At 49.4% G+C, this 14,322-nt stretch overlaps 1 protein-coding gene across 4 annotated transcripts in view; it reads left to right on the top strand.

The window, feature by feature from the left end:
- The window catches only part of PHF2 (PHD finger protein 2), a 95,662-nt gene extending 84,766 nt beyond the window's left edge, over positions 1-10,896 (top strand). For 3 of the 4 annotated variants that reach the window (XM_068694087.1, XM_068694088.1, XM_068694089.1), the window contains 5 exons: positions 1,961-2,238; positions 4,790-4,885; positions 5,797-5,906; positions 7,095-7,356; positions 9,957-10,896. In XM_068694087.1, coding sequence (XP_068550188.1) covers positions 1,961-2,238; positions 4,790-4,885; positions 5,797-5,906; positions 7,095-7,356; positions 9,957-10,045 — 835 coding nt within the window. In that variant the 3' untranslated portion in view covers positions 10,046-10,896. The remainder of the gene's footprint in view (positions 1-1,960; positions 2,239-4,789; positions 4,886-5,796; positions 5,907-7,094; positions 7,357-9,956) is intronic. The other variant, XM_068694090.1, reaches the window with a different exon arrangement.
- Positions 10,897-14,322: the final 3,426 nt, after the last annotated feature.

The following is a 14,322-nucleotide window of genomic DNA, read 5'->3' as shown; positions in this document are numbered from 1 at the left end:
TTTTTTTTTTTTTTTTTTGGCTTAGAAAGCTGAAATACCTCTAATAGAAGCACAGGCAAGCACTAATGAGAAACACTTTGCTCCGTGTGCAGCTCTGTCTCTTTAAGACATTTTACCCACACGTTCACGTTGTGGTTTGACTCTCAGAACCACTGGTTTTGATCATATTCCACAATTTATTTGTTGAAGCTTGTGTTGCTTAAGGCAGTTCCTCTCTGATTTACCCACTTAGTGGTCAGTTTTTGATGGTCTGTTTGCACTGTTTTGGGAGTCCAGTGTTTGCAAAAACTGTTGGGGGGAAAAATGGAAAGAAAATATGTTAATTTCTTATAGATGGTGTGAAATATGCCTTTGTCAGGGGGAAGGCTAAGGCATCTGGCATGATAATGAAGGGATTAAAATGTCTCTTCACTAAATAAATGTTTCGATGTTCTTTTATTCCTTGAGTTGCAAGCTGCTGACACCAGTCCTAACTCATTTTCAGGATTATTTATAAATGCAATTAGTGCCCAGAAACTCCCTTTATGTCTAGAGTCTTACTCTATCTAGAGTCTTGTAATGGTTTTAAGTGGATTAAATTAAGATCAAATGAGAGAAAGTGATGTGGTATTGCTAATTTACTTGGGAAATGCTGTACGTTAGTGGCTTCTATTGCATAACTGTTCAAATATCTTTTCTTTTTTTGGCATTTCACTGTTTGCCAGAACTTCTGGAAATACTTGATGATGCGTTCTGTGTTTTTGCAGAATTAATGTCTGATGTTTCCTGATGAGATTAGTGTTCTTCTACATTCTTCGGTATCATGAAGAACATGCTTTGCCACCTTGCTTAAGTGTACATGCCAGTCAGAATTAGTCAGAATTTACACATCATTTAACCTCAGCCTACTCTGTAGGAATATGTTGTTTTCTATAGTAGATGCACAGTGCTTGTTGGCAGTTGGCAATAAAATGCCAAAAAGCAAGTTCAATGTGAACAAGGTTTCCCTCTCCTGTAGCCCACTCATCCAGTCCTACCTCTGTTCAGCACCTCCCATCATCAGTCCACCCCACATACACATCAGAAAACCTCCCAGGGCACTGTAGAAACTTCATGATCTGCTTGTGCCCCATCATGTTGCTCTTCTGATGGTCCTGGGGCAGTGAACGTCCCCATTGAGAGCTGTGGCCTGTGAACCTGAGCTTCATTCCCATTGTTTGGATCCTTTCTCCACTTGCTTGGCAGTACATAACAGAAGCCCACCACGACAGCACTGCTGCCTGTTGGTTGTTTCACCGCAGAGGGCACAGCCTGTGTTTCCCGTGCCCACACACAGCAGCACCCCGGTGTGAGCTGTCCCACCTTCTTCGTGCAGTCACGGTGATGTGGTAGCTTGGTCACCACAGCCAGACTTCTCCATTCTCCTGAGCTCTGTCACTTCTCGAGGGGTGCCAGAGAGCCTGCCCACTGCCATGGTCCATGTGCAGTTCCCCCTTACCACTGCTCCCTGCCCTATTCAGGCTTCGCTTTCATACATAGTCATGTGAAGGAGGGGATGGAGGAATCTGAAATGAATTTGCAAGGGTATTGGCCAACAGCAGGGGTCTCATCGTTCAGGTCAGTGAAAGCAATGTGGTTTTCACCCGTCATAGCTCCATTGTAGGAGGATGGGAATTTGGGATGTGTGTGTAAGGGATTGGGGTGACATCCTCAGGGTAGGGTAGTACAAATGTTGTGTTGCTGGGAATACTGTTATAGAGGTTACTGTTACAGTAACCCCAAATCTAATGCACTGTGACGTTGCTGTTAACATAAAAAAAACAACTGTTGTCACTTGTGGCATGCCCAGCTGCTCAAAGCACAGTAATCAGGAAATTTCTTCTAGCAACACTGCGAGGTGAAAGGAGTCAACTGTTTGAGAGGGGTTTGTGTTTTCATGGAATCGCTAATAGCTCTTGTATTTCTCAATGTTTTCCTGCAGTCAGCCACCTGCCTCACCCAGCACACAAGAAGCAATCCAGGGCATGCTATCGATGGCAAACCTCCAGTCATCAGATTCCTGCCTCCAGGCATCCTGGGGTACCAATCAGGCGAAGAATAACTCCATCTCCACACAGAACTCTAAAAAAACAGGCGGTGGTAGTAACAAAAATGCTGGCAAGCGGTTACTAAAGAAAAGCACAAAAAACAGTATTGACATTGAAGATTACGATGAAGATCAGGACCATTTAGATGCCTGTTTTAAAGATTCAGATTACGGTACGTACACGCGAAGCAGTCTGAGTTGTGTGTGTGTGCCTGGGTATGCGTGTGCATATTTACAAATAATCCTTGTGTTTCTCATGGGATGCTTTTTCAATTTCATGTGGTCTGTTGCACTGAAATATCAAAATGTTGGTAAGGAAGAGTGTAATAAACAAGAGGTCTGCACTGCAAAATTAAGCAAACACTCCATAATAGGTAGACTGACTACAGAACCGGTGGTGATATAACTATCCAGTTAGACTGTACTTGAGACATGGTGTTACCAGTAGATCTTAAAAAGCATGGAAACACATTGACACTGTGGCAGTCCGCCAGCAAACATGGGGAGCTGTCCCAAAAATGTGTGTCAGGTACTAGTACTTATGACAGGAATGTCCTTCTCTGCACAATAACACTAAAATGTCTAGGCAAGCTGAGTGAGAAGCTGAATTTGTACTTGGAGAAGGGTTCCTATGGTATTTTGAGTGTTGGCATAGAAAGTAAGCATCTGAAGCAGAAGTGGGCACATAGCCAGTTTGCACCAGTTATATCAGTTCTACCATAATAATTTGCAGGAACAATTTTGAATATAAGAAGTGAGGAAAGGAAGAAAATAATAATGTGAGGATTGATAGGAACTGGAAAACCTGAAGCCCTGAATGGGACAAGAAGAAAGTAGAGGTTTGTGGCAAGCATGGCCATCAGAAATCATGTTATGACTAGAAAAATAGCATGTGTTTTCACCCTCTGAAATACCAAGGCAAACTGGAGGTGCTGCGACATGTTGCAGAAGGCAGCCCAGCCATTTAGAGTGCTCTGCGATGCAGTGGTGGTGCTGCTAGGTGCTTTGAGAAAGGGCAGCTCCATGAAGCAGATGCCACGCATGGGCAGGGCTCTGCTCTGCTGAAGGGCAGATTTGCTCATTACACATCTGTGCTGCGACTGAATGGAGAGCCTTTGTTGTGAGCAGGCTTGGTTTCCAAAGGCTCTGCTGTTCCACATCTAATCAGCAGACTTACAGTGTCAATGGCCACAGGCCACAGTAAGGGTAAAATCACTACTGATGTAACAAATGACAACAGGCAAGAAAATCAAATGCCTGTTAAAAAATGTACACACACAAACAAACAAAACTTCACAGTAAAGGCTGGGGCAAAGTTTAGATCAGGTGATGTTTTATCCCTGAGGCCTTTGAAGGGTCCTTTGGTAGAATGGTTCACATTTACCTCTTGGCCACTAGTAAATCAAGGAAAACAGTTTCTGAGGTCAGCACAAATGGCACGTCATCTTGTTTCTCTCTGCCTGAGTGTGCTGGAGTCACAAGGGCCAGGAAGGTGAGGTGCCAAATGAAGCGGTTGGCTTCCCTGGCACTGGTAATTCTGCTTGCACTAGGCAGGCTCCCAGTAAAGGCCGCTCCCTGCTCCTGGGGGAAGAGCAGGGGATGTGGCAGTAAAGGAATCTGCCTTGGTCTGCTCCGTGCATGAAGGGAACCATGAGTCACTGCGGTGTGAGTTGCACTTGTGGGTACTGCTGTCCAGCGAGGATGCTGTTCAGATAGCCATGAACATGCAAAAGCCCTACAGACACCAGAAATCAAGTGTGGGAGCCAAGATGTGATCTCTCCTGCATGTCTCCTTGCTGTGACAGCTGTCTGTGCCTGGTAGTATCAGTGGGCCATACCCGTGCTAAGTCATAAGTAGGACCACTGCTACTGCGATAGAGATACATGGCAGATCACACGTATCTTAGCCAAGTTGTTGTGGATAGGAGTTTGTGGGAGGTCTGTAGGATCTTTAGGAGTGTATCAAGTGACCAGGGTACTTATCTGCAAGCCGTGTTAGCGCTGGGCCTGATATCATACTGTGCATGTGAGAGAGCCTCCTTTGAAAATGTGAAGCAAGGCTTGCTTGCATCTGGCAAAACCTAAACCCATGGGAACAGGAAAAAAACTGAGACCTAAACCCATGGGAACAGGAAAAATACTGAGACATGGCACCAAGTCCTTCCATGCAGTCCAAAGACCAGTCCCTTAACAAAGAGGTGGCTGTCTCCCTGTGAATCATAGTGTGGCTCACTTTTTCCCAAGCTTTTGAAGAAAGGTAGAAGCTCCTCTCATGGCAGGAGAACCCACGCACCTACACGTGTTTCTTTGACACATGAAGATTCACATCTTGTCTTGCAAGGGGTTATGAGAATTGTACTGGCATGTCTTCAATATCAGTCTAGCTTGGGATAAAGAAATTTGTCTGTGTCTCTTACAGCTGTGCTGCCACTACACAGACAAGATGAAGACTGCTTTTTGCTGTTTGAGAAGTTTATCTGTGTATCCTAAAAGTAGCTGGTTGCAGTGTAATGACAACAACTTCTAAAATGCAGTGTGTAGATGAGAGCAAGAGAAAGTCTCCTGATTGTTGCAGCTGTGTCACCACTCAGCGTTACCCCTGGGGGACATAGCTCTTCTGAGCTGTGATGCCTGCAGGCACCATAACTGTATAGAGCAAGTGGACTTGTGTGCAGCACAGAGCTGTCCCCACACTGAAAGTATCCTCTTTGTTTCCTACTGTAGTTTACCCTTCTCTTGAATCGGATGAAGATAATCCAGTATTCAAATCTCGGTCAAAGAAAAGGAAAAGCTCAGATGATGCCCCTTATAGCCCAACAGGTAAGTCCATGAAATCTGTGCTACCCAGACTCAGACTAAGTCAGGCAGGTACCTAATGAACCAGCCATTTTTCAAGGAATGTGGAAACTGTGAGACCACAACTAGCAATTTCTCTGTATAGTGAAGGATTAATTCTTTCCAGCACAACGTGAGGTGATTTCATGTGCTGGGACTCAGCCGACCAGTTTTAGCCTTTTGCCATGAACCAGCAGGAAAAAGTCATTCCTGGATGGGTTGTTTTTTTTCTTTGTGCTCTTGGTGAAGGAATGATTGGTGGCCACCTTAGCAGTGGCGTAGTTGTGAAACCACAGACAGCTGAGTAGCCCTGGCTTTTAGGTGTTGACCACATAGAGAGAAATGGCAGGGAATGTGAGAATGGTCTCCTCTGGGTTTGGCCAAAGCTGATGGTCTGGAAAGGTGTTTTTGTTGTGGCTCACCAGAGGCAGTATAAGAGGCTAGGGGGTTCCTAGACCCCCCTTTGCTATGGCCCACTAATGGGGGAGTCTCCACAGCTTGCTGTGTGTGACAAAGAAGCAGTGTCTCAGCTCGTGGCACTGCATGTCCATCCCCAGCAGATGGGGCGGTGAATGCTGTCCATTTGGAAACGATGCTGGACTCATTCATACTACCTGTAGTAGGCAGAAATCTCCCATGGCTTCAGCTTCAGGTAGCTGCATCTGCCTGTGAGGTTACTTGGCTGTGTTATATCTTCGTTGGCAGCTTCTCCCCAAACCACTGTGACTGGGTGGAGGCTGTCAGCACTTCCTTCTTCGTACACATCCTGGGGAGGAAGGAAGAGCAGAGGCTGTGGCATCCCTGGCTCTTCCTGCTTAGGAGGCTGCCCAGTGTGGCTGTGCTGCTCATCTGGGCACACGCTGCATGTGTCTCACCTGCACCTGCTTTCCTTGCAGCACGAGTTGGCCCCTCGGTGCCTCGACAGGACAGACCGGTGCGAGAGGGTACAAGAGTCGCCTCCATTGAAACCGGACTTGCCGCTGCTGCCGCAAAACTGTCACAGCAGGTGAGGTTGCGTGGGAAGTAGTAGCTGTCAGGACATGAAAGCAGCAAAGTCATGCCCAAATAGCAGCAGTGTCAGTCCTTCTTAGGGTTTATTCATGTCAGTAACACAAGGGTCATCAGTCTCAGGTGAAATAAACAGGAGGAAAGTCCTGTAGTGTTGCAGCATACCTGACAAAGCCACAGCACAGGGCAGGCAGTGTGTCAGAAGTACAGAAAAGCATGAGAGAGCAACCACAGCTACCTTGCAGGCTAATAGTAGAAGGAGGGTCCCTGAAAGGAGTGTGTGAGAACGGTGTATTGATGTGCATTTGAGAGTCTGACTGGTGTGATTGCCTTGTCTGTGGAAATTGGCTGCTAGGAAGCATTAGGGTTTTCTCTCAAAGCTTTGGTGAACCGAGGATAGCTCATGTCAGTTCAACAAAGATATTGAGGCATTTCTGGGTGATGATAAGTGTCCTTTGGTCTCTGGAGGTGTCATATAGATGCTAAGTGCCTCATGCACTTGGGCCCCACAAAGATGACAGAGCAAGGCGTGAAGGTGATGTGGTCTGCGGGAGCCAGGTTGGTGAGATGCTGGAGTTGCTGGAGTTGTGGCTTTTGGTGGCATTGCGCTTTTGTGATGGGTGCTGTTAGGTAGAAGAGCTCCAAGAACGGTAGCAGGGTTTCAACAAGAAGTGGATTTGAAGGTAGGCAAGGGAAACAGGATGGTGAGAGACCACTTTTCTCATGATGTGCAGTTGTAGGTGGTGAGATAATGTCTGTCTTAGCAGGAAGCAGATTCTATGAATAAGTGGGGTGCTTAATATCCTCCATGCTATTGTGAAAGTGTGTGAAGATTGAAGATAGGAGATGCCAGTTTATGTGGAACTTCAAAAGGTTTGTTCATGCAAAACCACGCTGGTCTCCCAAGGCAGGGTCGTTTCGGTCCTGACTGGCTGCTACTCGCCGCAGCGTGCACAGAGTTAACAAGCAAGGAGGCTCTGCACAAAGCACAGAGAGGCAAGAAAGGCAGCGTGTGCATGCGGCAGAGATCTGTGAGAGAGATGGTATCGGAACAGACTGAGCAGTTTGTACATGGCAAACTCCATTGTTTTTCATTGTATCAGGACCCTAAGCAACGCCGCTGGCCCTTGCCATAGCTAAAGGTCTTCTGGGGATTAATATGAGCTTCATGTTTGTCATTTTAAAGGAGGAACAAAAAGGCAAGAAGAAAAAAAATACCAAAAAGAAGCTGTCAACCAACAACGCGAACAAACCGGCTCAGGAAGGCAGCTCGCCAGAGCCGAAGCTGGAGTCACATGCCAGCAGCCTCACAGATCACGAGTACACCGCAGGGGCCAGCACCTTTGGGGTCGCCCAGCCTAACAGGGGATCACAGCCGATGGCACCCGGTGTTTTCCTCACACAGAGGAGACCCTCATCATCCTCGCAGAACAATGCCTCCGCCAAAGGTACCAGGAAACGCCTGGGGTTACGCTCTAGGAATGGGGAAGGGTGATTTGGTCATGTAATCCATGCCGTTTGCAGGGCCCTCACGTATTATGTTTGTCATGGGTCTGTAGAATTGTTTTGGTAGATCAGATCTGGTTGGAGATCTAGCCCATGGCCTTGGCTCCCCTGGTAGTGTGGGCCCAAATTTGTGCCTTGCTGCTGGGCTGTTGTTGCAGGGAGTGAGGCATCCTGTGCTAGGAAACGCTCCTGAGCATGCCCCAGGCTTCCTGAGGAGGACATGCAGTGGCCACGTCACAGTCCAGCCCGTCTGGTGAAGCCTTGTCAAGGGGAGGATGCATCCATAAAGGCTGCTCTGCTCAGGGCGGGGTCAGGCACTGCTGAGCTCGGCTAGTGGTTGTGCAATACCTGTGCATACCTGTAAAGGAGGACGTCCCGCCCAGCGCGTGTAGAGTAGTGCAAATCTGCAGTCCTGTTGCAACAAAAGAGCAGAGGAATGTCAGACCTTGGGAGTAACACAGCCACGCAAACAAAACCAAGAGAGGAAGAAGTCACTTGTCTGCCATAGGGAAAGCCAGGGCTGGGCTGGGGCCTTCTGTTCTCTGCTTGAACTGTGCTGAGAAAGCACGATGAAGGCAGGTGTGTGGGACAGGCAAAAACTCCAGTCGAGTGCACTGTGTATGGTGAAGATCAAGTGCTTGATCCCACTGGGAGAGGCCCTGTTGTAAAAAGTGAGGCTATGTGGCAGACGTTTCCAGTATTCTGCATTTGAGTGGAGCAAATCAGAGGCAGCGTGTAGTGTCCTGCAGCCCCAGTAAAACATCAGGGCAGCTGAATGGGCCATACAGGAGGATGTGTACAGCCCATTATAGGCCCAAGGGCTCTGTCAGGAGCTGGCAAGCCCTGTAGCTGTCTGCAGAACCAGAGTGAAATGAAAGTATTTGCCTGGAATTGTGTCTTTGTGATGACATGGTAACGTGAATAAAACAGGTCCAAGAGCATGGAAGATGTGATGGGAAGAGGAGTGCTGAATGGAGCCAGGCCCTGGTCTGGCAGGTGAGCTGGGTGCCCAGTCAGGTCATCGTGAAGGGAGCCTGAACAGGCACGTGGATCACACCTTGCCGTGACATAGCTCAGTCCTCAGAGGAGGGAAGGAGCCATGTGCCAAGAGTACGTGCCTGACATTGAGTGAGAGGAGCACATTCAGAGCCTCCAGTGAAGGGCCTTGAGTCAGCTGGGGCCACCTAGGGGACTTCAGGGCATCTCTCTTGCATGGAGCACAGGAGATCCCGGAGCTTGGGAACTAACAGGTTGGGAATGAAGGGACTGTGGAAGGAGAAGGTGGGATGAAGCAGAGTCAGGGAGCTCTCAGACTATTTCAGGAAGGGCGACAACTCACAGTGAGGCAAAAGGATGAGAAATGAAGAAACTATAAATTGCTTTTGTATGCTGCCAGTCTTCTGTGGCTGTAGAAGCACATTCTTATTGAGAAAAGGTATGGTGTGGAAGGTCACCACCTGCCCTCTGGGCTGGAGCACTCAATGCAGGTGGGAGAAGTGGAGAGGAACCAGTCTTTGCAGGTGTTGCATGTGAGTGCACTGACAGCATTACGGGCAGGGAAATGGCTCTGTAGGTTTGTGGAGTGCCAGGTAGTCCCAGATACCTTGGAGATTCACAGTGTTTCTGGCTGTAAGGTAGTAGCTGGCGAGAGGTGGGGTAGAGATCAGCTGTGACAATTGTACAAGTCTCTGAGGACAAGCATGCAGGGGGCACAGGCCTTCCTGAATGGCACAGCCCACGAGCAAGGGCTCACAGTGGTGTTTTTCTTTCTTGAGTGTGGGGATAGGAGAGGTTGTCCCAGTTAGGTGCTTTGTAGTGCCTTGGTGTTAGCCTAAATCTGTAAAGATGTGCATGTCTGTGCGTGCGTGCGTGCGTGTGTGTGTGTGTGTGTGTGTGTGTGCACTGGTACATGCAGCTGTTCAGCAGCTTGTGCCTAGGCTGGATGCAGAAGGTCTCTCTTGGGAAAGAGAGGGCGAGGAACCACAGTGGTACATGGACTGGTGCCAGTGGGGTGCCAGACTGTGTCCCCATGCTACACATTCCCCCTTGAGTGTGTGCAGAACAGTAGAGAGGTGCCCAGAGGTCCTGGGGGTGTGTGCATGCCCACGGTGAAGGCAGGCAGCGTTTTACAGCCTGCTGGGTGCCTGTGTGAGCACAGCCTCCCCGGTGGGGCAGTGCTGGAGACACTGGGTTTGGACGGACTGTCATGCTGGGGGCAAACTGGTCACCCACAAGCCATGAGCTGGGATGCATGCGGGCTGGGTGAGGGCACAGCACAGCAGGGCTGGCACTGTGGGGGTGCCCCAGGTGTGTGACGGGACGCGCCCCAGCTGCGGTGGTGCCGCTCCTGTGCTTGGTGCACCGCGGAGCTGGGGTGGGAGCGGGCAAGGCCCCAGGCTTGTGGGGTGGCTGTGGCCTCGTGGAGGTGCTGGGATGGGGCCGGGCTTCCTGTGGGGAAGGCAGCAGTGGTACGGGGCTGGAGGGTCACTTTGTGTAGGGCTGGAGCCGCCCTGGGGCTCACCCACTCCCGCTCTCCCTCCAGGAAAGCGCACGAAGAAGGGGATGGCCACGGCCAAGCAGCGGCTCGGCAAGATCCTGAAGATCCACCGGAATGGCAAGCTGCTCCTCTAGCAGCCTCCGGGCTACTGCCACCTAACTTTGGCCACCACGACGGCAACCCTTTTAACTTTCAGCGGTTGGAGTGTACAGAATCCTGCTATAAATATTTTTTAATATAGATGTCCTTTCTCAGAGTGCTGAGAGCGACCAGTCCGCAAAAAGTTAACGCGCCCCCGGCCCGGCCCCGCGGCGCTGAGCTGCGGGAGGCGGTGAGGGGCGGCGGGGAGCGGGCGGGCGGCGGTGCCTGGCTGCCGTGTAGATGCGTCTCCTGAGGCATCCTTTTCCTAGAATGTAGCTTGTACATAGCTTTTGGAATAACGACCACCCGTTTTTTATAAGGGGAAAGTCTCTCCGGGCGCCGCCAGCCGCAGCGGCCCGTACCAGCTCTTTGCGTAACTTCTTGTACGAGGAGGGAGACAGTTATTTTACTAGCACCTTGTGGAGTGTTTCCGTGTTTTGTGACGATGTAATTTATTAATGTTTGTAGCTTTTTATATTTGTACATTTCTTATGGGCTTTGTTTATATACACACATTACCGGGGTGCGGCGCCCGCGGGGAACCAGAGCCACCCGCAGCCGTGGCGAGGGCCGTGAGGGCCGCGCCGGCCTGGGCGTCGTGCCGGCTTTTTTTATTATGATTATTATTATTAGTATTATTATTTTTTCGCGACATGTACATTTCTAACAAAGTTTATCGTGGCTATCTATCTATGACGGTGTTTTATTTACCGATTCATATCAAATGCTCTTGTATCAAGTTCACGAAATCTAAGTAAACCTAGAGCAAAGTTTAAAAAAAAAAAAAAAAAGGGAAGAAAAAAAAAAAAAAGAAAGCAAAGTAAACTATTTCAGGTTTTGTATACATCCGCCTGGGCCTGGCCTTTTTGTGGGGTTGGCGAGGGGTGGCGTGCGGGCTCAGTGGAGGGGCACAGGGCAGCTGTGTGTCCCCATGTCCCCCAGTGTGGACAGCAGGCAGGGCAGGGCGAATGGCCTGGTGTGGTGCTCTTGGTGCTCTGCCCTCTTCCCCCTGCTCCTCAGCAGGGGCAGGCAGGCACGGAGCTGTGCTGCCCATTCACAGTCACACCACAGTGCTAAGCCAGTGCTTCAGCTGCAACCCATCGCACCACCTCTTTTTGCTGAAGTGCCACCAGAAGCCCTGGCTAGTTGGACATGGTCTTGATTCCTGTCCAGCCCTACCCATCCCTGAAGGGCAGTTGCTTCGCTTATGTCCTGGTAACACACAGCATGGTCCACACAGACACACCTGCCCGCTGCCCAGCACTCCTCTCATCATTTACCACCCTTGGTCAAGTATACACACTCATTTCCCTCTGCTTCCTCCCTCCATCTTGGAGGTCACCAGGTGCTACAGCCTTCTTTTCAGTCATGGAAAGGTCAGGTAACTCACCCTTTGCTCTTCTGCCAGCTGTCCTGATGGACCCTTCTGTCCCCGGTGCTGTTTTCCACCTACTGCTTCCTTATCACAAGAGGCTGAACATGGTATCCACACACGTGCAGCCACTGCTGCTTCTGCAGTTCTCTTTCACAACACAAGGCTGTTTCTGGTTACATCTCCTACACCCTGGCTGCTCCCTTGTTCTTGGCCATATTATGTGGACGGTGACGGGAGCTGACTGTAACCTGCACAGAATTACCCGTTACCCTATCAGACATCCCCAGCACGCTCGAGGTGAATATTGTGGAGTCGCAGGTAAGCATGATGTGGTCTCGAGCTGATCACATAGATGACCATGAGAGGTTGGGGATAACACGGATCTTTTCACTGCCCACATCTCTTCAGACAGGTGTCTTTCGATTAACTTTTGCTATAAGTAATTCCTTAAGAAAGACAGCAGGCCAGGTGTGCTATTGAGGGATAGCTTCCTCTTAGGGAGGCCTTGCCTGCATCTGTCCCAAGTCGCTGTGACAACACCAGGCAAGCAGAAAGGCCGTGTATGTGTGCAAGAGAAGCTTTTACCATAAAGTATGTGCAGTACAAGGCATTGCAAAATTGATCGGACTTGGATGTTATCAGCTTTCAAACCAGGGAACCAGTGGTGACATGGTGAGTGGATTAAGACCATGTTTCCCAGGGGAAGACTGAGAGTGCAGTTGCATTGAGTGAGCTGAAGGAAGGTTGAGAGGTTATTTTCAGCCAAAGGTAAGCATGTCTTTTGGCCAAGAATAACGTGGCAAGTGTACACAGGAGCTCAGGAAATATTTCTGTGGGGAATAGGGCACCAGTACCTGGAGAGGGTACCAGGAGAGGCAGCAGTTTGCTCCTCTCATTGCCTTCCAGCAGAGAACTGTTAGTCAAATGTCAGCCACTAGCTCCTGTGAATTTGTATTCACAGGCCCAAACAGTAGTGCTTTTGCTAGACAGTGCTCCCCATGAGATGAGCTCCAAATCTCAACTTTCCACTTTTACTCAGGAGTTCCCTTCAAGGGTGGGCAAATCCCCAGCAGGGATGTATCCCGCCTGCATCCCAATCCCCCCAGCATGCCACTCCTGCCTTTGTATTCCCACTGAGCATCCTGCATTGGCTCACTGATGTCATGAGAAACCCATCCAGATCCAAAACCAAAGGTGTTTCATTTTCCTGTTAGAAAGGTGTTTTGGTTCCTGGCAGCCTCCAACAAGTGCTAGAGCGGGTAGGTGCCTGCAAGAATGGGGAGTGGATCCAGAGGATGACATTTGCTGGCTGCAGACTCTTGGCTCGGACACTTCCAGCACCACAACATCATGACCAGCTCAGACCATGAGAAGGTGTGTGCTGCTGAGCAGGTGAACAGCTTTGATACACACTGCCTTCTCAGTAATGCTGTGCAGCAGTGTTCCTGCCTCTTCTGTGAGTTTAAGGATTAATGCTTTAATTCATGGATGCTGAATTAAATCAATAATTTAATGAATTACTGATAATTCATATCAATAATAAATAATGAATTAAATAATAAATTAATTTAATTAATGCTTTAATTCAGGATTTTAAATCAGGGATGGTCAGTGACCTGTTATGCATAATGCTTCTTATGGACAAACCCCAAAAGACTGTGCAAGGGACCTGAAATATGTGACATGGCTCAGGTTTTGTGCCTGTTTTCCTTGAAGTCATGCTTCCAAGTGGCTGAGATGTTCCCTCATGGATAGTGATAGAGAAAATGCTGTGCCTGCAGCCACTGGAGATTTGGCTCTTCCCATATTCAAGTCCAGAATCGCAGTGCTCAGACTTCATGAAACAGACAAACCCCACCAGCTGTATGACATTTTTAAACCCAAGCTGACCTTGTTCCTCCTCCCAAATGGCAGGCATTTTGGTAAGCCGCATTAGCGCATCATTCTGCAGCTATTCCAGCTTCTGACTGCACATCGCACATGCTGGTGAGGTTTGGGGTCGGTCTCGCAGTACCCCCTCACAGAGACGTGGAGTGGAGGTTGTGCCTCACGGTAATAGCAGACGTTCACCAGCTGGGGGAGTTCACAGTTCAGAAACAACCCCAGTGTATAAAATAGTACCTGTTGTAGTAAAATGCCGATCACCTCTCCAGGCTTGGTGACACACACAGCCTTTGTCTGGCAGGTTATTGTGGTGCAGCTGAGGCTGCCCTGTGACTCACTCCAAGCGCACAGCTACCAGAAGCACCAGGAGGCCACCACAAGGCTCTGATTCAGTCCGTGCAGAAACCACCCTCAGAAATAAATGATGACATAGCGTGGCTGCTACAGTCAAAAGGATCCTGACACACCAGTACAGGGCTGCAGCTTTCATCCAGTGACAAGTGCTAACAGTTGCTGCTTCATCTCCCCGCTGGAATGGGACAATGCACAGTACAGTCCTGACTGCGCGAGTCCCTGAGGCTCAGCCTGGGGGTGCCTGGCTTTTGCAAAGTCCCCTCTGGACATCTTTAGAAAGCGCAGGCAGGAGAGCCCAAATGCTTCAGCTTAACCAACAGCTCAAGCAGGCCTCATCAGCAAGCACAGAGGTTTTCCAGCAACACGGGCTGTTTGCAGGTAATGCAGCCTGTGTGCGGAGCCTGTGAGCAGGTCCTGCCCCCTGGTCTGGGGTGCCAGCACACCTCCAAACAGCACCGAGGTGGGCAACTTCAGTCGTTGGACAATGTGGCTTCCCATACACGCAGCTTGGCCAGCAGAAGCAAAAAGTTTCAACAGTGGCTTTATGCTTTCCTTATCCATAGCCAATTGTAAGGTTTTGAGCCAGTGCTGCAAATGTCCTTCATGTGCCGCTTCTTGTGTAATTCCATGGTGACATTTTTAGAAAGGACTGCCTTG

Source organism: Anas acuta, chromosome 11, assembly GCF_963932015.1.
Source record: "Anas acuta chromosome 11, bAnaAcu1.1, whole genome shotgun sequence".
Classification (NCBI taxonomy): Eukaryota; Metazoa; Chordata; class Aves; order Anseriformes; family Anatidae; genus Anas; species Anas acuta.
This window is presented reverse-complemented; position numbering and strand designations above follow the sequence as displayed.